General features: G+C 39.5%; 1 protein-coding gene, 1 long non-coding RNA gene and 2 other non-coding genes across 9 annotated transcripts in view; 1 reads left to right on the top strand and 3 right to left on the bottom strand.

Moving 5' to 3' along the window:
• LOC105064680 (E3 ubiquitin-protein ligase CCNB1IP1) overlaps nt 1-11,607 on the bottom strand; it is a 25,588-nt gene extending 13,981 nt beyond the window's left edge. For 2 of the 5 annotated variants that reach the window (XR_006722790.2, XR_012507600.1), the window contains exons 1-4: nt 8,200-8,282; nt 5,001-5,176; nt 2,093-2,169; nt 1,012-1,082 (exon numbers count right to left, since the gene is read on the bottom strand). This is a non-coding gene — a long non-coding RNA (E3 ubiquitin-protein ligase CCNB1IP1). Of the gene's footprint in view, nt 1-1,011; nt 1,083-2,092; nt 2,170-5,000; nt 5,177-7,889; nt 8,176-8,199; nt 8,283-10,489; nt 11,460-11,541 lie in introns of those variants that run through there. The other 3 variants (XR_834876.3, XR_006722791.2, XR_006722789.2) reach the window with 3 other exon arrangements.
• Nucleotides 14-160, bottom strand: LOC123615230 (small nucleolar RNA SNORA79). Its single transcript, XR_006722799.1, has one exon. It is a non-coding gene; the product is annotated as a small nucleolar RNA SNORA79 (small nucleolar RNA).
• Nucleotides 1,825-1,901, bottom strand: LOC123615226 (small nucleolar RNA SNORD126). Its single transcript, XR_006722795.1, has one exon. It is a non-coding gene; the product is annotated as a small nucleolar RNA SNORD126 (small nucleolar RNA).
• On the top strand, nt 11,555-24,990 carry PARP2 (poly(ADP-ribose) polymerase 2). 2 transcript variants are annotated; one of them, XM_010949714.3, is made up of 16 exons: nt 11,555-11,711; nt 12,642-12,803; nt 13,111-13,181; nt 13,772-13,822; nt 19,436-19,532; nt 19,986-20,061; nt 20,670-20,772; nt 21,480-21,642; nt 21,893-22,031; nt 22,855-22,918; nt 23,000-23,134; nt 23,409-23,536; nt 23,683-23,782; nt 24,141-24,239; nt 24,483-24,607; nt 24,723-24,990. In XM_010949714.3, the coding sequence occupies exons 1-16, from the start codon at nt 11,669-11,671 to the stop codon at nt 24,880-24,882; spliced, it is 1,716 nt and encodes a 571-aa protein (XP_010948016.2). In that variant the 5' UTR covers nt 11,555-11,668; the 3' UTR covers nt 24,883-24,990. The 2 variants fall into 2 exon arrangements, with proteins under 2 accessions (XP_010948016.2, XP_045368603.2); XM_045512647.2 differs by lacking the exon at nt 11,555-11,711 and adding an exon at nt 11,726-12,022.

Genomic DNA, 24,990 nt, shown 5'->3' with positions numbered 1-24,990 from the left:
CCACCTGCTTTGCAATTGTTTGACTCCACAAAAATCAGAAGGCACCAACGGACAGCCAACCCATCCTCATGGTGCCCTGAGTGAAGACAAGTCAGTTTAATATATGATGGACTAAAATCTCACTACCTAAGACTCCAAGCAGTGAGAGGAACAGCCATCAAAGATTATCTCCAATCATTTTAATAAGCATTTAAATAAATGTTTAAGAAACATCAGTACAATCACTACAATTGACTGTCAGTCAGGAACTTGAAGAACCATTAAGTATCAACTGATCAAGCTAGATAGACATAAAGAAGAATTAGATGATAAAAGTAGTGCCAAAAACAAGATTAATTAAGAAAATGTTATTGGAACAAAATATACAGTGTATATATACACTATAGTCCTTCTTACCACATTTTGCCTAATTCTAGAACTAAATTAGGCTTTGGGTGCTAGGGGTAAAGATGAGGGATTAGACCAACTGGCAGAAAGATGCACATAACCAATAAAAAAGCATTTGTGATATCCTATTATGCAGATGTCAGAAATTGCCAGGTAGTACGAAGTCTAAGATAAATACACATGGACTCTGATGACAAAATAGCTAACATCTATTGAGCATTTACCACATGCTAACAATGCTTTAAACCCGACACGTTATTATCTAACTTAATCTTCAAAGTCAAGTACTATTCCTTTGAGTCAGGTACCATTATTATCATCATCTAAGATATAAAGACACTAAGACACTGAGATGTTAAGAAACTTGCCAAGGTTATATAGCTGCTTAAGTGATAAAGAATGGAGTTGAACACTATGACTTCAGAACACTGGTATAACTACTATGCAATGCTACCTCTCATTTTTAACTAACTCTTTAAAAAATTTGTAGCACATTGGCAGCTAGCAATGAAGTCACAAAGATGAGTTTTCACAGACTAATACATATGTCAAAGCTTCTCAATTTCAATGTAAGCCTTACTATAAAACAAAAATGCTGTTATATATTGTATATCCAAGACTTACAGCTCCCAAGAGTTCCAGACTGGTAAAGAAGTGAGACCTCGATTTATTTTCAGTTTCCTGAAATTTCATTTCTGCAAAAGAATAGCCAAAAGCTAAAAAATTATTTCAAGTGCTGATGTTACTTTGAATTATTTGTATTTCCTGTGTTTTACCCTCATGTGTATCCCCATTCTCTGCTGAAACTTGCAGGTACAAGAATACAAGCCCGTGCCATGTAGGCTGCTTAAAATAAATTATACAATACATGAATATAGTAAAGTCAGAAAATACTGGTTAACAAGATCACCCAAAGAACCCAATTCTAGAGACAATAATCCCTCCTATTTGAGTATATCCTTTCAAATGATTTCAAGGAAACATAAGTATATTAAAATGTTACAACAGAAAAAAGATTATACATATTGCTCTGTAACTTGTTTCTAATTTAATGTATTATGAATACCCTTCCATTTTAAGAAAGATAAACCAGTATCATAATTTTTAAGTGACTGTATAGTGCTGCATTATGTGATCTGGATTTTAAAACTAATATAACCAACTCTGGGGTTCTTAAGTCTTATATATAGACTAATAAAACAGTGATTAGTTAAAAACTGTCAAGTTAAGTGATTGATAGAAGTATACTAGTTATCTGTGTTTTTTCTGTTTCAATTTTTCTTGACCGTAATTCTGTCTATCTCAAAGAGACATCACAAAAGAGCAAACCATGACAAAGTGTTGTAGTATCAAGTTCATCATTCAAAGATTTACGGGCTAGATCCCAGTAAGAATTCCAAGAAGCAGAATTCAATTCCAGGTCTTGGCCCTAGCTTCAGTCTGCTCAGAGCATGTGTTTAATCAGGGCAATCAGCTGAAACACGGACTTAACATGCATTTCATCATGGCAAACTGCAAATGACTGACTGAGGAAGGACAAGCCACCACCAGCTCCTTGTCCCTAAGCCAGGGGAACGCTGTGAAGTTTAGAGCTAAGGCTTCTTCAACTACCAAATTTCAGCCACTAAGAAAATTGAGCCCCCAAACTTGCTAGGTGATTAGAAACCCAAATGAGAAAAAAGTGAAGGTTTTCTTTTACACTTACCTCTGTATCAGATGAATCCGGCTTCTTTCTAGAAATCAAGTAGAACTATAGGATCTATCAACTATCTGGCACCATATCTGAAAAATAATAAATGAAAAAATTATACAAAGGTTATAACTACAAAACTTGAATGCACACCAGCCTACTCCACACTAAGTCACACCCATATAGCACCAAAGAAAATTAATCTCAAAGAAAACTGTTCATTCTTCATTTGAATCTCCACTCAGTAATATAAATTGACCCATCTACTTGTAGCATGTCATCAAATGCCCAAACTCAACAGCAGACTAGGGCAAGACTTCCATACAAGCTCCACTTTGTATAAATTTAAAAGTTTGGGTAAAACTGTACAATAAGACTAACCTCTGAAAGGTTATAAAAGTCAGCAGTCTAATAATAAGAGAATAGTTATGCAAAAGATAGGAGCCATGTGCTGACTGCAACCAGAGCTTGGCAGCTATAGGAATGAATTCAGGGGGATGGGATGTAAACAGAATGGGTTACTGCCATGCCAGTCTCTTCAAGTTCACAGGGTATGTGATTGCAGGAAACACCTGTAATCACAGGGTAACCACAGCCATTAAATTCACAAAATCCTTTTAAAAAAGGAAAGAAGGAGCTAAGAACTCATAAGATTAAGATAAATGAGAAGATAATCTGAAATAGCTTTTTTTCAAAGCACGTTTCAATTTCATTTGAGCCAATGTCAATTGTATTTAATCTCTACATTTCATAAAAGTTTTATCACAATAAACTGAAGAAAACCTTCCCTTAACATAGCAAAATTAAATTAGCATCATTTGGAGCCCATATCGGCCACAAGATGGCAGTTATGCTCTTCAGAGTTTGAGCATAATCTCAACTTTCATATGAAACAGACTTGACACAAAGTTCATCACTTCAGGCAACCTTCATATTATTCCCTATTCTTCACCTAGTGACTAACAAGAACATTTTTTCTATTATATTTAATGATTATTTAAAACTTATTAACTACGAATATTACAATCATATTTTTATCATATTTCTTTTCATGCAGCAATGGGCAAGTTAAAACCCGTAACTTCAAATACAATCTAGCTGGAAAGACAAGACTCATGAAAATGAATGTTCACGGTAAGCACCAAATAAGTGGTGGAGAGAGCAAAGTAATGTTAAGAAGAATCATTGGTCAAGGAATGCTTCATGAAGAAAAAGGGTAGGTCTTGAATGCACCTTAAAATTGTACTTAAAATATATTACATGTCTGAAAGTTGCTAACAGAGTAATCTCAAAAGTTCTCATCACAAGAAAAGTGGTGATGGATCTTACTTAACTAGACTTAATGGAATAATTTCACAAAATATACAAATACTGAATCACTATGTTGTACAGTAGAGCTAATATAATGTTCTATGTCAATTATATCCCAACAAAAGAAAAATTGCACCATCCAATAGGTAACAGCACATAGCCTAAATTAAAAATTAAACTCTTCAGTCACATTTTAATTGCTTAATAGCCTCATGTGGCCGATGGGTACCATATTGGACAGTACAAATATAGAACATTTCCATCATCACAGCAAGTTCTGTTGGACAGCAGGGCCTTAAAGGGTGGGTATAACTAAAATAAGCTGACACAAAGTGAGTACTATCATTCTTAAAAATTCCTACAATCTGTCAAGAACTATTGAAATTGTTTCACTCAAACTTTACAACAACCCCATATTTACAAGGAACTTTGAGGCTCAGAGAAGTTAAACCAATTTCCTAAGGCCACCTAGGTATTAAGAGCTAGGATTTAAACCCAATTCTGTCAAAACTCCTTATTTTCATTTCACCATGCCACCTCCTGCATGAAGTAAGCAGCACAGCTACAAGCTAGTTTGCTGTAGAACGTAATGAGAGTAGTGTGCTGGGTCTGTAGGTCAGAAAGAAACCGGGGAGCTTTCAGTGCCTGAGACATGCAATCAAAGTGTAACGTCACTCCTTTCTTGTCCTATACTTGAATAGTGCTTTAATTATGTAAAATGTTTTGGAGAGCAGAAGCATGTAAGATTAACTAAGGGAACAGAGACAGGAAGCAAGACTATTATTATTTTTTTTTTTTAAAGTAGTTCTTTTTTGGGGGGGTGGGGAATTAGGTTTTTATTTACTTTAATGGAAGTAACTGGGGATTGAACCCAGGACTTTGTGCATGCTGAGCACACACTCTACCACTGAGCTATACCCTCCCCACTCTTATCATTATTTCACAATTTCCTATTGTGAGAGTTTTAACATTGTCTACCTCAAAACTCCATGTCCAAGTACTTCATACAGAAAAATAATTATAGATTTAAAGGTGTAACTTCTCTATCTGTCTCATCTCACAAACAAAACCCAGATTGCAAAGGGCCTGGTCTTTGTGTCCTTGGCACACAGCACATAGCCTAGCACAAAAATCCTGATAATAAATATATGATGCCTTTCCCAGTGTGTGATGCTCCCTGCAGGAGTCTAGTCTTGCTTCAGCAAGTGTCACCCTACCACATGAAGGCCACTGTATAGTTACTGAGTTATTTTTTTTGTAAATTCCCCCATAAACATTCATTCACCCCCTCATTTTGTCCCCTGTGGCAATAAGTTCTTCAAAGGATTGGTGCTCAGGGCCAAAAACTACATTTTTATATATGTGAAGAGATGAAGACTTGACACAAACTACAAATTGATAATACTAAATCAGCTGATGCTTCCATTTTAAGGTTATATTACACTGAGTTATACTCAGTTCCATTCCACTCAGTGCCTACTGTATATCCCACATTATAGGACGTAACAGTAACTCAAAGAATCTCCTTTCTTTTTTAGATAGAAAAGACACATATACAAGTAAAACACAACACTTTAAGGCATCATATCTTGGTCAAAGTTCAAGTACTTACCTTTGTGGTTCCATCAGCCTTTAACCATTCCTCCTGAGAGCATCCAAATCCAAGCCCACTTGATTTGTAGGGGTCTGCAGCAGATTTTATAGGGGATTTCACGGAGCTGCTTCCAGGCTGGCACACAGGGTGCTGAAGACCTGGGCCTTCCTTCCACAGTGGATTCCATCTTTAACCTGAGGCAAAGGAAAGCAACACAAAACTTTGTATAGGAAGTAAATGCTAAACTGCTTGCTTGGCATAGTTCTAGAAGGCAATACTATGGAACAGACTCTGAAGTTTTGTTTCCCACTCAGTGGCAGCTATTTTAGTCAAGAATACCTATTGTTTTAACCTCAGTGCGGGAGGAATCCACTTAGAGCACATATGAAATAAAACTGGTTAGATCAGAAATATTGACTAGTCATGCAGCTCACCCCAAGAGACCATCATTTCAAACAGTCCCAGTCCCATTGCTGGTGGAGCAAACAAAAATGAAATCAAAATGTAGTACCTGAGGGCTTTGGGTCAAAACAGCAGGAAGGAATAATTTTCAAATTTGAAATTCAATGCAAGAGGCATTTAAAAGTTTCTACTCTGTTAACTTCATATTTTATCTATTTCATAAATAGTTTGCCTATCTTAGAACTTACAAAGCACTGTTCACATATCACCTCATTTTGCAAGTATTATATCTTCTCCATTTTATAGGTATGAAAGCAAAGTTTAGAGACTAAATGACAGGCAACTTAGCTTAGTGGTTAAGATAATGGTTTGTGAAGTTGAACAGAACCGGATTTGAATCCTGGCTCCTCCATGTATTTGCCGTGACCTGGGGCAAGTTATGCAACTTCTCTAAGCCTCAGATTCCTTTTCCATAAAATGAGGACAAATACCACCTACCTCTTAGAAGTGTTATGAAGATTAAACTAGGTAAAATATAAAATGTTTTGCAAAGTACCTGGCATGTAGTTAAACGTTTAGTATGTTGTTTCTATTACTAAGTGTCCAGGCTTAACCAGCTAATGAGTAGGAATGCAAATATTCTGCCTAAAATTTCACACTTCTCACAATAATCCTGAGTCCAGAAAAGTCACTCATAAGGGTCCTTCCAAATCCAAGAGTCTCTGTCTTTTAAGAAAGAAAAGAGAAAGTTTGCCTCCTCCACCTCTCCCCCTCATTCCCTATTTAACATGGAAGACTCCAATCTAGTCTACGTGAAGTTACTCTTTAACAAAAAGAGCATACTTCCACTGGAAACTAATTTTTCTCCCAAGCAGCGAAACTTCTGGACCGAAAAATAGAAGTTTCACAAGACATGATCTGGGCCTTTTAACACTTTTAAAATAAGTAACTTTGGAGGAATCCCCAAAGGCTTTCTGTTTTATTTTGCATGTTTACAGCTCAAAAAACATTTCCACTCTTCCCAACTTAAAGCTAAAATATGACTCTACTCACTCAACACCATAATTTCAGAAAGATATCCAGCACACATTTTGCCAAGTACACATGGCAAGCAAACCCCTTCTGCCCTCATGAATATAAAGGCCACGTGGTTTCTGATTCATGCTGTCATTCCTCAACATTAAATGTGTGTTCACAGCAAAATAAATCATCCCTTAAACTGAAGTGGGCCAGGATATATTCACATAAAAGCCATCAGCCTGGTCTTGCTTTTAATAGAAAATCCTGTGTTGCTCAATCAAGATGTTTAGGGTGTTGGTTTCTAGTCATCACTAGGCACACAAAATAACAGGAAGCACGGCATTGAGAGTCCTTCTAAACATGACTATATCAAAAGCCATCTGAAACATCATGACAACTGACTTATGTACAAGGTTATTCATTTTGAAGGAAATAACAAGACTGTAAACTATGTAAATGTCCACCAATAAAAGTTAAATAAATTAGGGTATGTACACACATAAATTAGTATGTAACCATTAAAAGAATGTGTACCCTCCTTATTTACTCATTTGGAAATCTTAAGCGGGAAAAGTAAGATGCAAGGTGAAGTATGTATGTAAGAGCGGAGGGTTAAGTACATACATTTGCTTGTATGTGCATATAATATCTTAGGAAGGAAACACAAAAAATTGTTAACGCTGGAGAGGGGACTCAGGCTTAGGAGACTTCATTATATACACTATGATTCCTTTTGAATTTTGAACCATGTGAATGTATTACCTATTCAAAACACATTAATTTAACAATAAAGCTTGAGAATTTTAAGGATTATGGGGGGGGTCTACAACTGGCTATTACCACATTCTATGCACTAGCTTATGTCTTTCTCACATTTTTACTTGTAAGATAACACCATATACATTATATTCAAATGAATGTTTATCATTCAATGCCACTAGGCAAAACTTTTTATGAGAAAAAATTATATCCAAAATAAATTTATTGCTTACTTCTAGAAGGTACTTAACACTTATTATACAGTGACTGGTACCTGGACTTTCCTGGACTTCGCATACTTTGATCTTCAAAACCTGAGACTCAGAACGGTTCACTAACTCACCAGAGGTCACTGGTGGAGTCAGCTGTGGCACTGGAATTTGATTTAGGCTTGCACCAAGTAAGGCCCCTCCTTTTTCAGTACATCTTAAGTTTTTTAGGGCACCATCATCACAGTGGTGACACATTAAAACTGAGAGCTCCTCTTAGAGCTTATTAAAATCATCTGACTTCAGAGTCTGCTGCCTGGTCCCACTAAAAAAGCCGAATGCTCTAAGCAAAGACTAGGACAAACACAGCATCCACTGCAGCTCCTACAAACCCAGTCAGGACCTGCGCCCTGCAGATACAGGAGAATTAAAACATACTAGTCTGAACGCCTCCTCCCAGGATCTACCCTCTCTCAGGGAGACAGAAGTCAAAACAACACTGAGATACGAACGGTACCTTTTCCTCCAAGCAAAATAAATTGAGGCATTTTCCAGGAACACTCATGTTCATGTTCATGAAGCAGAGTCTGCTGTTCCCAGGTCACCCTGTCTCAGAGAAGGAAGGCAGACCCGGTACTGCAGAGGCCCACGTGGGAACAAGCCAAGCAGATCATTTCACTGCCTTCCCAGTCTCTGCACGGCCAAAATTAATCGCCTCACATACACTCCAATGCTGGCTTGAAATAAAGCCCTGCCACCAGGATACAACGGCTCAAATCAAAGAGAAATTCAAAACAATTAGGGAGCAAAATTAAGTGCACACTCACCAGCGAACCACCAAAACGGAGAGAGAGAAAGCAGAGAGACAGGAAGTAGCTTTGGGAAGTGGCCTCAGAGCCTGATTGGCTACTGATGATTCCCTCCTCCTTTACCTTAAAAGGTGCTGAAATGATGCAACCTCCTCCGTCACCTACTTGAATCTTTAAGGACCAGTGATGCTACTTGCACTGTTTTTAGGTTGAACTTTTTAAACCAAGTTTTCTTTTGAGTTAATATACTTTGCACAAGCAAACATGGGCTAATTCATTCCTTTAGGATAATTTCCTATCCTTTATGATCTCAACATGGCTAATGTATGCAGGTAGCATGTTTCCTTATAAACAGTCCAGATCTACTCAAATTAGAACTTGCCAGCAGGGTAGTATTCAAGTTAACACGCTTAGTAGGGAAGATACAAGAAAAAGACCTGCAATCCAAGGAAAGTGGTCTTGGAAAAAAACCAGTGCTGCTGACACGTTTATCTTGGACTTCTGGCCTCCAGCATTTCAAGAAAATAAATTTCTGTTGTTTGAGCAACCCAGTGTGTAGTTCTTAGTTATGGCAGCCCTAGCAAACCAGTACACTATGTGACCTGAATAAATTATTTAAATTTTTCTAAAGTTCAATTTCCTCAACTGTAAAACGGAGATAATAATCATCTACCTATCCTGTAGGATTGTTGTGACAATTAAATAATATATGTAAAGCTCATAGCATAGTAAGCACTAAATAAATTCCAGCTATTACCATTATAAAGATTAAATGAAGTTATGTGTATAAAAGCACTTAGCTCAGTGTGTTGTACACAAAAAAGCACTACTAAGTATCAGCTATTTTTAATAAATGTCCATTTTTTTACCTCTTCCTATTTCAAAATTAATGCCTTTTAGACCAGTCTAGTGTATTTGTGCTATAATTCAGCTGTATAGAACTTTGACATACCAATCAAACAAACATTTGTTGAGCACTCACAGTTTGTCAGATTTATTTGCAAGTACTTGATGTGCTTTTATGTTCTTTTAAATGATATCTTTCCTAAAAATTCTGTTTCTACTTGTTTGAAGCTCTTTTATAAAGATACAGTTTATCCTTATATGTTATTTTCTATCAGCCTTGCTATGCTTCCTTACTGCATTAAAAAAATTATCCCCCAGTATCTTATAGATTTTTATATTCATTATCAACAAATGCAAATAATAAAAATTTTATTCTCTTCTTTCTAAACTTTACATGTTATGATGAACAAAAATTCTTAATTTTAATATAATCAAATAAATCAATATTTTCTCTTATACTCAGTGACTTTTGTGTCTTAAGAAACTCATCCCTTAAAAAGTCTATAAATAATAAATGCTGGATAGGGTGTGGAGAAGAAGGAACCCTCCTACACTGTTGGTGGGAATGTAAATTGGTGCAACCACTATGGAGAACAATATGGAGGTTCCTTAAGAAACTAAAAATGGAGTTATCATATGATCCAGCAGTCCCAGTCCTGGGAACACTATCAGAGAAAACTCTAACTCAAAAAGACAACAGGCACCCCAGTGTTCATAGCAGTACTATTTACAATAACCAAGACCTGTAAACACCCTAAATGTCCATCGACAGATGAATGGATGTGGTATACACACACACACACACACACACACACACACACACACACACTGGAGTATTACTCAGCCATAAAAAGAATGAAATGTCATTTGCAACAAGATGGATGGACCTAGAGATTATCATATTAAGTGAAGAAAGTCAGACAGAGAAAGACAAACATCATATGATATCATTTATATGTGGAATCTTTAAAAAAAGATACAAATAAACTTTATTTACAGAATAGAAATAGACTCACAGACACAGGAAACAAACTTACGGTTACCAAAGGGGAAAGTGAGGGGGAAGAGGGATAAATTAGGAGTTTCAGATTAACATATACATACACTACTAGATATAAAATAGATAAACAAGGACCTAGTGTATAGCAGAGAACTATATTCGATAGTATGTAATAGCCTATAATGAAAAAGAATCTGAAAAAGATTATATATGTATATGTATAACTGAAGCACTTTATTGTACACCTGAAACTAACACATTGTAAATCAACTATACTTCAATAAATTAAATAAATAAATAAATAAAAAGAAACCCGTCTCTTATCTCAAGGTCTAAAAGATATTTACGTATTTTCTGCCTAACGGTTTTCAAGTTTTATTTTTGAATGTCAGTCCTTAATCCATCTGTAGTTCATACACACACACACCCTTAGTAGAACAAAGCACAATTTCTTATCTTGACCTGTAAAGCCTGGCTTGCTCTGGGCACTGGCTTCCTCTCCAGCTCCAGCCATTTCGTATTTCTCCTCTTTACTTACGGATTCTTCTGATACAGCTCAACTCCTGTCATTTCCTTAGCGATGAGTTCCCCAATTTGCTCTCCCATTAGAACTTCCGTTTGTACTGTAGGCGTCTCCCTGTAACTCTTGTTGCTGCTGTATTTTTACTTTTGTTTGTGTGATTACCTGATTATCTGTCCCCAGCTAGGCTGTAAGATCCATGAACACATGAGCTATGTCTAATTTTGGCTAAACTATCACATCCCCAGAACACAGCATGGTGTCCAATAAATATTTGTTGAAGGAATAGGTATATAAATATCTGTACCTACATGAAAATCATCAGTATCAGAGTTACGTGGTTGTTCTCGTAGGAATGCAGCGTCTCAGTTTTTAATTAGGGTCATCAGGGATCTGCTTGTTTGGTGGCACCCAAAGTATCTTTGTAAAATCCAGATGACCAGGTTTCTCTGCCTTCAAAGGGGATCCCTTCGTTACCCTCGTGGCTTCGTCCCTTGCATCCTCCCCGCTCCCCACCTTCTGGTAAGCTGCAGCACTGACTCATGTAAAAGAGGACGGGGGAGAGTAGTCTGAATTGGGTTATGAGGCCCCTGTACAGGGTACCTCACCTCAGCCATTGAACTCACTTCGCTGGCCGTGAGTCTGTTCCAAGCTCCGGCTAAGGAGGCATCCGCCAGGCCCCTCCGAAGGGTGGGGTCCACAGCATCTCCTGCCCAGTCTGCCCTCGCGCGGAGCCCCGTTCTCTGGGAACTCACCTCCCCGAAGTTCAGGGAGAGCCCTGTTAGGGCCGCTTCTGGCCCTAGTCTCAGACCTTCCCAAGGGACACAGAGTAGAGTGACTAATCGCACTCAGCACGTGGCCCCACCGATGAGCTTCCCTCCGCCCTATGAGAAAGGGTGGGCTCACGCCACCTTTATAAGGCTCCCAAACTTAAAGACATTTCTCGGTTATGGCGACTTCCCACAACACATAGCGACATGCAAATACTGCAGACCTGTGGCGCCGACCCGGTCCTGTGCAGCCATCTTTAAGGCTGGGACGCACGCGCGCTGCGTGTTCCCGCCCTGTGACTGCGCCGGCGATTACTGGGAGAGGATTGATGACGTCAACGTTCGGGTTCCATGGCAGCTCGGCGGCGGGGCGCGAGCAGCGGCCGGGCGCGAGGTTTGGAGTGCATTGTGGCGGGCCGAATGCGAGGGGGCGGGAAGACGGAGAATGATCCGTGCCCTCTACGATAGCCCTTCTACTTCCATCGCTCTCTGAACCCGCATTTGTTTTGGTGCTAAACTTTTAAAATTTCGGTTTTCATAGCTCTGAGGATTACAGAATTGTGTAGAACAGCCTTCTGACCTGTAACAACTAACAGTACCAGCACTATTTTAAATATCTAATGTCATCCAGTTAAAAAAAACATTAATTTTAAGGTGCATGATAGTATGAACCACTAAGCAAAGAAAAACGCTTCCAGTTAAAACGTGAGTCCCTGCGTGTGTCACCACTGTAAAATTCATCGTTGTAAAATGCAGAGATAATAAAAATGCAACGCTTAGAATTGACGTGATGAGGTATCATACTCTGTGTATTGCGTTCTTAAATGCATAGGCCCACCCTACAAATTCGATACTGTTGTTGTCATCCTCTGGATTTTTCAGTAGGGGCAAGTGAGGTACGCAGATAACTTCTGCAGAAGTTATCCGCAAGATTCCACAGCTCGAGACCGGGCTGGGCTCTAAGTTAGGCACGGACTCCAGAGCCTCCGCTAATCATTATTTCATACTACTTTAGGTAGTCTGAGGGTGGGTTCTTTGGAGGGTATTGGGGCTCAACAAACAGAAGAGATAAGCAGGCTTTGAGACTCATGCCTCAGGCCATGAGATCACAAGAGCCCCAAGGCTCCATTTTATTTTTTTATTTGGCTAGAACAGCAATTCAGGAACGCAGACTGTCTTCAGGAACAGTGATGTGGCAGTTAGTCCTTTGTAAACTTACAAAACCATCTGAGCCCATCTCTTTAAAAAGATGTTTTTTCAAAGCAGCATCATAGTGTGTGCTCATTCTTTCTTTTGCTTCTTTGCCCGTTCTTCCTGACCTAAGCTTCCGTAGCATTAAATGAAGGTGAAAGAGTTGGTAATGGCAAAGCAGCTACAGAAGACCCTCCTCCTGCAAAGAAAGCTCGAAGATGCCGGAGGCAGGGGGTGAGAAAAGAGCCTGTGGCTGGAGGAAAGGCTGATAATGACAGGACAGAAGACAGGCAAGGTCAGCTTCCCATGATTGGCCAGGGAGGACATGGGCCAGCAAGAGGGTCTCTCGGATGGGTGAGGGTGGGGCTAACTCTTATTTCTTCCTTTCTTGAAGATATAATTAACTTTCTATCTTTGGGGCACATCACAGGACTAACCTTTCTCAGAATCTTCAGTTTCATGTATTTGAGATGAATTGAGAACCAGGCAGGTTGGGATTGCTTGGGAAGAGCAAAGTGAATTATGACAGGTTTCTGTCTAACCAGGGCAGCTATTTTTGATTCCCATACAAGTAGATGTAGTATATCTCTGTCTTTCTTCAGAGTCTGTGAAGACCTTGCTGTTAAAGGGCAAAGCTCCTGTGGACCCAGAGTGCACAGCCAAGGTGGGGAAGGTGAGAGACTCCCAGTGATTTCTCAGAGAACAGCTGTTCTTTTGTTACTGAGATTCCTGTCAGGAACATTGTTAGTATTCATTTTAGGAATCCTCTCCAAAATATTACTAGTGATTACTTTTCTCCAAGGCTAAGATGGGAGTGGTGGGGTTTGGGGTTAATAATCAGGGTGTTTTTAACATGGTTAACTTCTGGACTAGTCATCAGTTTTCTGTACCTCATCCTCTTTCTCACTTAGAAAATTATATTGTTATCAGTGTTCTAATGAGAAACTGCCCTGGTATGGCATGAGTTATTGATGAATGGGAAAAGGATTTGAAGAATACAGAAGAAAGGCTTCCTCTGGAGCCGGTTTCCTTTAAGTGAGTTAGAATCATTTGTGTTTCTGTAATTACAAGAAGGCAATATGTTTTTATTACAGGAATGATAGGTTATGTGTAGAGGAACGTACTTTTGCATTTCTTTCCCGGGAAGATGCATGGTGGTAGTGCGGAAGGATGATACCTTGAGGCATGAGAAAATACAGAGCCTCGTTAGGATCTCATCAGGGCTGAGACTGTACAAATGTCAGTTTTTTCTTTTCTCTCCAGGCCCATGTGTACTGTGAAGGGAATGATGTCTATGATGTCATGCTGAATCAGGTAAGGGAAGGAACTATTCCACGTATGAGAATTTCTTCTTGGTAATTATTGACGACAGTGCCCCAATGCCCAGATCTTTAATTCTCAAGTCCCTTGTGTTAGCCACTGGTAGTTCACACCCCCAAGTACTCAGCCCTAGTGCACTTTACCCGAGAGTGGAGTCCTTTATGAGAGGCAGATATTTTAGCAGATTTTATGTTTTTTATTGAACCTACGAGCCTTGTCATATCATTTTCCACATTTTCTAATAGGTTTTTGATTTTTTTTCCTTACAGGCTTTGAGAGACTTTATATAATATGAAGGATAGTCCTTTGTCTGTAATACAAACTGCTTATACATTTTCCAAATTTGTCATTTGCCTTTTGATTTTCTTTATGGTATACTTTTTGTCCTTATTGAGGTTTTAAATTTTTATGTAGCTTATTTTTTCTTCTTTAATTCATTTTTACTGAGCTAACATTGGTTTATAACATTATATAAGTTTCACATGACATTGTATTTCTACTTCTGTATACACCATAGGGTACTTACCACCAAAAATTTAGTTTCCGTTCATCATCATACAGTTCTCTATGTTCATCAGAGATACAGGCTTCCAATTTTCTTTTTTTGTGTTGTCCTTGTCTGGTTCTGTTATCAGGGTAATGTTGGGATTGCGAAATGAGTTAGGAAGTATTCCGTCCTCTTTAATTTTTTGGAAGAGTTTGAGAAGGATAGGTATTAAATCCTCTTAGAATGTCTGGTAGAATTCACCTGGGATGCTGTCTTGTTTTTTTGAGGGAGGTTCTTGATTACTGTTTCAATCTCTTTACTAAAGTTTGGTCTATTCACATTTTCTGTTTCTTCATGATGCAGTCTTGGGAGGTAGTATGATTCTAGGATTTGTCCATTTCTTCTAGGTTGTCCAGTTGTCGGCATATAGCTATTCACAGAATTCTTTTATGATCCTTTGTGTTTCTGCGGTCCCCATTGTTATTTCTCCTCATTCATCTCTGATTTTACTTACCAGAGCCTTATCTCTTTTTTCCTGAGCGAGTGTATCTAAGTTTGCCGATTTTGTTTATGTTTTTAAAAAAACAGCTCTTAGTTTCATTGATCTTTACCATTGTCTTTTTAGCCTCTACTTCATTCATTCCTGCTCTGATCTTTATTACTGCCTTCCTTCTACTGACTTTTGGCTTCGTTTGTTTTATTTCTGATACCTTTAGGTGTGAGGTTGTTTATTTGGGATTTTTCTTGTTTCTGTATTGCTATAAACTTCCCTCTTAGTACCAATTTTGCTGCATCCCATAGATTATATGTCATATTTTCATTTTGTCTTCAGTATTTTTTTATTTCTTCTTTGATTTCATTGAACTAACAGTTGTTCAGTAGCATATCATTTAGTGGCTTGTTGTTCAGTCTCCACATATTTGTGATTTTTCCAGCTTTCTTTTTTTTTATTAAATTATAGTAGATTTACAATGTATTAATTTCTGGTATACAGCATAGTGATTTAGTTATATATACACATAGACTCCTCATTACAGGCCATTACAAAGTATTGAATATAGTCTCCTGTGTTATACAGTAGGACCTTGTTATATAAAAGTTTATATATTTTATATAGAGTAGTTAGTATCCAGCTTTCTTGTTAATGGTGGATTTCTACATTGTTGTAGTTTCATGCCATGTGATCAGAAAAGATTATTAATATGATCTCAATCTTCTTAAATTTATTGAGACTTATCTTTGAGACTTAAATTTATCTCAACATATGGTCTATTTTTGAGAAAGTTCCTCATGCACTTGAGAAGAATGTATATTCTGCTGCACTTGGATACTACGTTCTGTACAAATCTATCAAATCCATCTGGTTTCATGTTTCATTTAGGGTTGTTTCCTTGTTGACTTTCTCTCTGGATGATCTACCCATTGGGTGTTAAAAGGCCCCAAATATTATTGTGTTGCTATTAATCTCTCGCTTTAGGTCTGTTCATAATTGCTTTATATATTTTGGTGCTCCTATATTTGGTGTATATATCTTAATAACCATTATGTCTTCTTGATGAATTGTCCCCTTTATCATTATATAATGTCCATCTTTGTCTTGTTACCTTTTTTCCCTGAAGTCTGTTTTGTCTGATACGAGAATTGGTTACATCCGCTTTCTTAAGGCTGCCATTTGATTGGAGTATCATCTTGTACCCCTTCTCTTTGAGCCTGTGTTTGTCTTTAGAGCTGAGTCTCCTGAGGCAGCATGTAGTTGGATCTTATTTTTTAATCTATCTGGCCACTCTGTGTCTTTTGATTGGTGAATTCAATCCATTTACATCTGGGATGATTACCGATAGATGAGGACTTGGTGCTGCCATTTTATTTTTTGTTTTCTGGTTGCTCTCTATCTCCATTATTTATTTTTCCTTGTGTTTCTGTCTGTTATTTTGGTTTGGTGGTTTTCTATGATGTTTTGCTCAGTTTCCTCTTTTTTGTGTTTAGTGTTTCTGCTCTAGATTTATGTTCTGTGGTTACCATGAGGTTTGTAGAAACGTCTCATAGATAAAATAGTCATTTTTCTGCTGATAGCATTTTACCTTCGTTTGCCTATGTGGGTTCCATCCTCTTCTTCCCCTTTTATATTTTTGTTGTTTCAAATCATCCCTTTTTATGTTGTGAGTATGTCACCAAGTTGAAGTAGCTATAGTTATTTTTTCTGGTTTTTTTCCCTTTTAAACTTTATGCTGTAATAAGGTGTTTCAAACCTATTCGGATATAGAGTTGCAGGTTTCTGTTTCTGTTTATCACCTTACTCAAAGTTTTGTGTATTTTTGCCTTTTTGTTTCAGGTAGAAGAGCTCCTTTCAGCATTTCTTGTAAGGCAGGTCTAGTGGTAATGAACTTCCTCAGCTTTTGGTTGTCTTCTGAGAAAGCCTTTTTTCCTGGGTAGAGTGATCTCGCCTGACAGTTTTTATCTTTCAGTATTTTGAGAATGTCATCCCACTCCTTCCTGGCCTGTAGAGCTTCTGCTGAGAAATGTGCTGATAGCCTAAATGGGTATTCCTTTGTAGATGACCATCCTTTTTTCTCTGGCTGCCTTTAAAATTCTTTTTTTTTTTAAATCACTGACTTTTGATGGCTTTAAGATAACATGTCCTGGAGTAGATCTTTTTGTGCTGAGGCAATTATGTGTTCTCTTAGCTTCATGGACTTTTATATCAATTTTCTTCCCCAGGTTTGGGAAGTTCTTAACCATTATTTCTTTTAAAAAACTCTCTGTTCCCTTCTCTCTCTTCTCCTTCTGGGACACCCATTACCCTAATGTTGCATTTCCTGAAAGAGTCAGATAGTTCTTATAGAATTTCCTCTTGTTCTTTTTTTACATCTTACCTGTATCTTTTCTAGATTTCTGTCTGAGCTCACTAATTCTCTCTTTCATATCTATTTCTAGTGCTAAGGCATTCTGTATCTCATTTATTGAATTTCTCAGCTCCAGAATTTGTTTGGTTCTTTTTTAGAGTTTCAATTTCTTTGGTAAAATACTCCTTCTGTTCATTAACTTTATTCCCGAGCTCACTGAATTGCCTTTCTGAGTTTTCTTGTAGCTCACTGGGTTTCTTCATGACAGCTATCTTGTATTCTCTATCAGTTAGATTGCATAATATTCCATGACTTTAAGTTTGGTTACTGGAAAATTGTCGTTTTCTTTTCGTGATACAGTGTAACTGTGGTTCCTCATGGTTTTTGATGAGTTGTTCCTCTGCCAGCACATTTGAAGTAGCGGTAAAGCTTTTTTCAAAATTTGTTTGTAGCGATTTAACAGGTTAGAAATTAGAGGCCTTTCTTTTGTTTTCCAGAAGGTGGCACTATAGCACAAGTTTTGGGTTTCTCTTATCTGACCTGACACCGGTTGTATCTGAGTTCACTTTCCACCCTCCACCACTGACTGCTGTCAGAGGGGTCACCCCATGCCCACCTTATCACTGCTATGCCTCCAGGGTGGTTGGTGCCTTTCTACTGCTGCTGTCACTGGTGTCAGTGCCTGGGGCACCAGGATGGCAGAAGCTTCCATGGGTCTGGGATCTCCTGAGTCAGAGGCTCCACCATAGAGGGAAGCAGAGTGGGGAGTCAGGGGTTGCCAGTGCCTCTGTGATGTCTGGTCTTGTTGGCTTGGTGGGAGCTGCCACTGAAGACGAGGGTGTGGAGGCCAGAACTGTGGGCCCTCCACTGCTGAAGGGATGGGGTCACAGGCTCCCCTGTTGTACTGCCCAGTCACACCTGTGGCCACCAGCACCACTGCAAGCAGTAGGCTGGAGTCATATGCGCCACCTCACCTGCTGCGACCAGGTTCTCTGGGGCTGTGGGCTTGGCTGCCATGGCTGGGAGGCCGGGGTGCAGGCACCACCTCCTGTTTCCACAGTTCCACCTCCTCTCTGTGTTCCAGTCCACCCACCTTTAGATGTACAGACTTGGGAAATTCTCTGGTGTCCTGGTGTATTGGGCAGAGGCACCTTTGTTGAGCTGTGGTTGTCTTACTGGTTGTACGTTGAAGGAGAGAGAGGAAGGAAGCATCTTTCTGCACCATGATGCTGACGTCCAATTTTTTTCTTTTTAATGTTTTCCTCTTTGTTTATTTATATTGTTTTAGATAGATAACACATTCGTCTGGTTATTGTATTTTCTGAATATATCTTCATATTTGAATTTATTAAATACATATTTAATGTATTTCCTGAATATATCTTCATATTTGAATTTATTGATTAACAGTTACCTAGTACTCCTTTGTTACCACTTCTTTCACTTAAAATATCATAAGCAGATAGAAAAGATCTTAAGGCCCCTTTTTGCTCTGCCATCCTATGACTTTATAATGTGAGCAGGCAGGAGGTAGGAAGAGGCAGCACACTTAACAGAGAAGAGTGCCAGATAAACAGGGCTTGGCCTCAATGCAAGCTGCTGTTCCTTATCATGGCCTGCTCCCTGTCTTCACTCCGAGTAAGTTACTTACAGGACACCTTTTTAAATACCAGTCACGTTTTCTCTGACTGTCTCCGAGTCAGGTCGTGTTAGGTATGGGACAGATGTGGCAGTGGTTTCTGTCTCCCTTCTGTCCCCTCCTAATAGCTTCCTGCTCTCAGCTCATTGTCAGATTGCTGCAGCTGACAAACCAAAGCTGTAAGTAGAACTATTAAAGAGTAAGTTGCCTAAACAAACAAGTGTTAATAGTTACAGATCTTTGGGGCATCAAAATTATTTTCATTTGGAAATTAATTATTGGGAATAGATTGGGAGCTGGGAAACACACATAGCCTCGGAAATTTCTATGGAGGGAGTTAAAGCAGAAAAAAACAGAAGGAGCCAATCAGCATGGGATATTTGAGGCTGGGTAGAGGGTTTTAGGAAGCTTCCAGGCTTTCATTTCTAGTAGTATTCCTAGCAGTCCAAAGTTTAATATAAGAAACCCAGTTCCTCCTTTCTCAAATCTTTACTCCTACGTGAACCTGATTTTCTTGTCCCGTGCTGTCCTTTCCTCATGGCAGTCACTGGTACCTGTGACCACAGAGGAGTCATTGGTTTGTGTGGCTTCCATTTGCAAACGTTTGTCCTCTTCTGTTCATATTTCTCTCATCATAGACCAATCTCCAGTTCAACAACAACAAGTATTATCTGATTCAGCTGTTAGAAGATGATGTCCAAAGGAACTTCAGTGTTTGGATGAGATGGGGCCGAGGTAATAATGACTTTCATTGTGGATTTTGTGAGTTGTTATTCAGAGAGCCAGAGCAGTTTAGTGAGTAGCCAGAGGATCCTCTGGGTTTAAATCAGTGAAGTACAGGCTGTGTAACCTGGGAGAGGCTTAGGGATCAAATTGTGCTGCTTGAAACTGGGGGTTGGCCAGCATCCTCCTTGGGAAGGTCCCACTGGAAAGACTGAGAGCAGCCAGTTGAGGCTGAGAGCGCTCCTGCAGTTGGGCTGCTAGTGCTGCTCGGAGGCTGCGCAGTCAGCAGCTTACCAGTACCAGCACCAGCCGTTCCCTGAGCCCTTTCACCTTTTCCTTCTTTCCTGCCTGCCCACTAGCCAGAGTCTAAGCAGAGACACCTTAGAGAGCTGGCTTGTTACTGTTAGAGAACTCTTCTTGGGCTGGGGGCAGGGAACTATCTTACATGTGGCATTTACTTTGCAGTTGGGAAAATGGGGCAGCACAACTTGGTGGCTTGTTCAGGGGACCTCAGCAAGGCCAAGGAAATCTTTCAAAAGAAGTGAGTGCTAAGAAATGAGTACCAAAAAATACCCTCCTTCTTCTCGGATGTATCTTCTCTAAGAATTTTATAGTAAATGTGATTTGGCCTAAATGACTGGGTCTTTCCACTGTGACACTGTATGACTAGAACACCAAACTTCTTCCTTAGTTGGTGATTAAATCACCTGGAACCATGAAGTTGACAAAATCAGAAGAAGCTACTATAATCAGCACATGAACAATAATTTAGGAAATTTGGGAAAAGTAAGATGAGACTATCCAGCTACTATTTTAAAATTTCTCTTACAATGATACAAAGAACTTTCTGGAGTCTCTGGGAATGTTTCCTTCAGAGAAATGGATAGGGATCTTTTGTCTTAAATCTCAACGACTTTCGTGATGTTTGGGGTGTTTGGGAAGCTCAAAGGTCCTTTTTTCCCATTTTTTGTTCCCTTCGTCTCCAGAGCTTTTCTGTCCATTCAGGGTCCTAATTTAGAATCCAGGTTTATGGAAAATTGATGTGGGAAATACAGATTAGAGCTGCTCTGTCTAAGGAAATAATTGTCAGCCCACCCCTAGTAATAGACCCTTATTTGCAAGATTTTCTCGCCACCCTGAACTCTACAGATTCCTTGACAAAACAAAAAATAATTGGGAGGATCGTGAGAAGTTTGAGAAGGTGCCTGGGAAATACGATATGCTACACATGGACTATACTAACAGCACACAGGTAAACTCTGACTGTACATTTAGGGAAAAACTGTTCCTTCTTAACCAGGGTGAAGTCAGGCAGAATGACTTACATCGAGTCCTAGACCAGAACAGGCTGAGGTATTCTTAAGTCATGCTGTTTCCAACCTAAGATTACAGTTCCTTCAGGGGTAACCTTCACTGATCTTTGTAATCTTGAAGGGGCTGTTGAAGATAGAATGTGCTTTTCTAGTCTGTTATTTATAAAATGTTACGTTCTGTTTATAGAAGTTTAATATTATGGATCAAGAGAGGAGTAATTAATAAACTGATAAAATGACATTTAAAGTTGCCTTCACTGCTGGTTATATACCACAGTTTAAAAAAAAAATTATTTTGAGTGCTGAGGTCCAACCAGGATGCCAAAAAGATCTTTCCTGAAAACTGTTACATATCTGAAAAGTGGAGCAATTAGTCTTTTTAAGGTGAGAAGATCTGAGATGTAACAGTGTCTTTACAAACTTAATGACATCACATTAGGAGGGCCTGTTAGACTTATTCTGAGTGTTTAACTATGGGAGGCCTAGAAGGTGGAAATCACATTAAGTCCTCTAGGTTAATATCGGAACAGGCCTGTGTACAAGCAGAGGCTGACATGTTCACCTGCCGGGGATAGTGTAGAGCCAGTCCTTGTAAGGAGCATAAAATAGATCCTTTCAGATTTTAATGATTTTTTTTCTGCTATAGAGTGAAGAGGAAACAAAAGAAGAAGAATCTCTTAAATCCCCCTTGAAACCAGAGTCACAGCTAGATCTTCGTGTACAGGAGCTGATAAAGTTGATCTGTAATGTCCAGGCCATGGAAGAGATGATGGTAGAAATGAAATATGACACCAAGAAAGCCCCACTTGGTAGGGCTTCAGATTCTATCCTACATTCTGGCTTCGTATTTCTTAGTTCCTTTAGTGGGATATTTTATCACCATCATGATTTAAAGCTTGCTGACACTACTGAATAAAGAAAGAGATTTGGCGGGAGAGGTTGTGTGGGGGGAGGAGGAATAATTCTGAAGGTTGAAAGGTTGAGAGTCTTTGTTGGGCAGGGACATCAGTAAAGGATGGGACCCTGGTTGTGGAGTCTGATCTCTCGCTGGGCCTGCAGGGAAGCTGACAGCGGCACAAATCAAGGCAGGTTACCAGTCTCTTAAGAAGATTGAGGATTGCATTCGGGCCGGCCAGCATGGACGAGCTCTCGTGGAAGCATGCAATGAATTCTACACCAGAATCCCTCATGACTTTGGGTAAGGCCCGTGCTGTTACTTCAGTTAGGATCTGCCCAATCATGTTCCCTACATCATTCAGCCACAACTGTAATCTTTTAAATCTTTCATTTCTAAGGGAACGATTATCTTGAATAGATATAGAGCCAAAATGACTTATAGATAGCCAGTTTATCAGCTTATAAGTATGGGATGCAGTCTCTTGGCCTGATTACAAGCATATTCTCTGACCAAGTGGAAGTTACCAGCTTAAGAGAGAGTGGGTCTCACTATGCAACCAGGAGGTAAAACGCCTTCAGGCACGTCAGCCACCCCACACCCCGCCCTCTACCCCCGTTTCCTGTCCTGTAAGGTGACTGTCACACGCTAACACCATCTGTGGGAACTCAAATGACATTAGGTACGTAAAGTACATTTTATCTTTGTTGATTCTGCATTCTGGTGCTTATTTTATTTTTATTCCTTCTATTGCTTTGTAGAGCCCTGTGACCTAGAAATAACCAAGTGGTCAACAGGTCTCTTCTGCTTCTAGATAGGACATATTCCAAACCATTCCTTACTGATGTCGATATATCTTATTTTAAAAAGGTTCCCATAAAAAGGAATTTTAATTCTAGTTCCAAATCTTAAAATCTATATAGTCTGTTTTATCCTACTCAGAGAATATACAAAATATCTCTTTATATGTTTGGAAGTTAACATCGCTTACAGATCTCTCCTGAATGGAAAACCCCAGTTTCTTATACCTATTTTCTAAAGGATTTATCTTTAGTCTGTTAGTTTTAGTCATGTGCCTTTTGGCCACACATCAGAGAACTAATCATGGGTTATATCTTGTCCTTAGACTCCGTACCCCTCCATTAATCCGGACAGAGAAAGAACTGTCGGACAAAATACAACTGCTAGAGGTGAGATATGTATGGACTGGGAAGTATTAAATCTCTTGTCCCAGGCTTCTCCCACACTGATTCTGTATCTCATCTTGTCAGGCTTTGGGAGACATTGAAATTGCCATTAAGCTGGTGAAGACAGAGCTGCAAAGCCCAGAACACCCACTGGACCAACACTATAGAAAACTACATTGTGCTTTGCGCCCTTTAGACCATGAAAGTTATGAGTTCAAAGTAAGAATAATTATCGTTTATTTTCATATCTTTAAGATCCACCCACCCCCACCCCACTGTTCTCTGACTACTTCTGGTTAAGAGAGAACTTTAGTATAGGGCAGAATTTCTATTTACTAGAAGTTTGGGACGGTAGGGCTCTTTGTAGCTGCCTTGTGAGACCTTATGGGAGCAGAAAGGTGTGCCAGTTTATGCCAGAAGCCCTGAGGTTCTTCAGCTCAGCCTGCTCTCTTATAGAGTCCACATCAGCCATTTCTTTCATTCTTTTTCACAGGTGATTTCCCAGTACTTACAGTCCACCCATGCTCCCACACACAGTGACTATACCATGACCTTGCTGGATGTTTTTGAAGTAGAGAAGGAGGGTGAGAAAGAAGCCTTCAGAGAGGACCTTCATAACAGGTCTCAATTTAGCTCTGGGTTTGGGAGGACATTCTGTTGCCTGAAGTGCAGATATGGCAGAGACAGCCGTTGTTGCATTTTTTATGCATATGGCCTGTGTCTGCAGGAGAGCAGCAGAGAGTACAGTATCAATGGCTTTTCCTTAGGATGCTGCTATGGCATGGTTCCAGGCTGAGTAACTGGGTGGGGATCCTGAGCCATGGGCTTCGAATTGCCCCACCTGAGGCTCCCATCACAGGTTACATGGTGAGTAGAAACTGAACCCTGGAGGTAGGTACAAGGGAAAAGGATATAATAATTTTCTCAGCCCTTTTTTTCTAGATTAGGATTAGGTGGTGCCCTTCCCAAGAATTAAACCAGCTCACTCATAACCCTGACGTTTACTGTCCCTCCTTTTTTAAATTCCTGAAGATATCCCTCCTTTCCTCCCAGAAAGCAGAGATTAATTGATGCTTCCGCCTCCTCTTGGAACAGAATTGTGAGGGGAAATGGAGAAGGGTCTACATTGTGTCTAAGATAATAGAACACAGGGTCAATGGTAAGAGCCTCCCTTCTAACACGGTGGGTTAAGCAGTTGACCCTGTTACTTATTTATATATTTCAGTTTGGAAAAGGAATCTATTTTGCTGACATGTCTTCCAAGAGTGCCAACTACTGCTTTGCCACTCGCCTAAAGGATACGGGACTGCTGCTCTTGTCAGAGGTAAGGCAAGAACACACCTATGGTCTCTAGTTTGTATTAGTTCCTGTTTTATCAAAGAGAAAAGCTTGGCCGCAGAACCAAGAGGTTCACCTGGGAGAACCTGAGAGGGGGCCAAGCGCAGTTTCCATTGCGTTTGATTCCTCTGCTGGAATAGAAGAAAGTACTGCTGGGGTTTTATGTTTGGCTTTAGAGCCATTCAGTTCTCAGCAGGATGTGGTCATTCAAAGATCTTTTGCTTTGCAGGTAGCTCTTGGTCAGTGTAACGAGCTACTAGGGGCCAATCCAGAGGCAGAAGGATTACTTCAGGGCAAACACAGCACCAAGGGGCTGGGCAAGATGGCTCCCAGTCCTGTGCGCTCCATCACCTTGTAAGTACGCGGAGCCTGGAGGGCCAGAAAACTCCTTGTGGCTAGATAAGACTCTGCTTTCTCTATTTCAGCTGAACCAGAGGTAAATGTTGACACATTCTCTTCCATTTGGCAGGAATGGGAGTATAGTGCCCTTGGGACCAGCGAGTGACACAGGAATTCTGAATCCCGAGGGTTATACCCTCAACTACAATGAATTTATTGTCTATAACCCCAACCAGGTCCGTATGCGTTACCTTCTAAAGGTTCGATTTAATTTCCTGCAGTTGTGGTGAATGTTGATATTAAATAAAGCAGGAAAGATATGATCTTCAAGCAAGAAGACAGGCAATATTGTACTTCTGATTTTCTCATTTTTTTGTAATAAAAATAGTACAAATGTA

Source organism: Camelus bactrianus, chromosome 6 (genome assembly GCF_048773025.1).
Source record: "Camelus bactrianus isolate YW-2024 breed Bactrian camel chromosome 6, ASM4877302v1, whole genome shotgun sequence".
In the NCBI taxonomy this organism is placed as follows: Eukaryota; Metazoa; Chordata; class Mammalia; order Artiodactyla; family Camelidae; genus Camelus; species Camelus bactrianus.
This window is presented reverse-complemented; position numbering and strand designations above follow the sequence as displayed.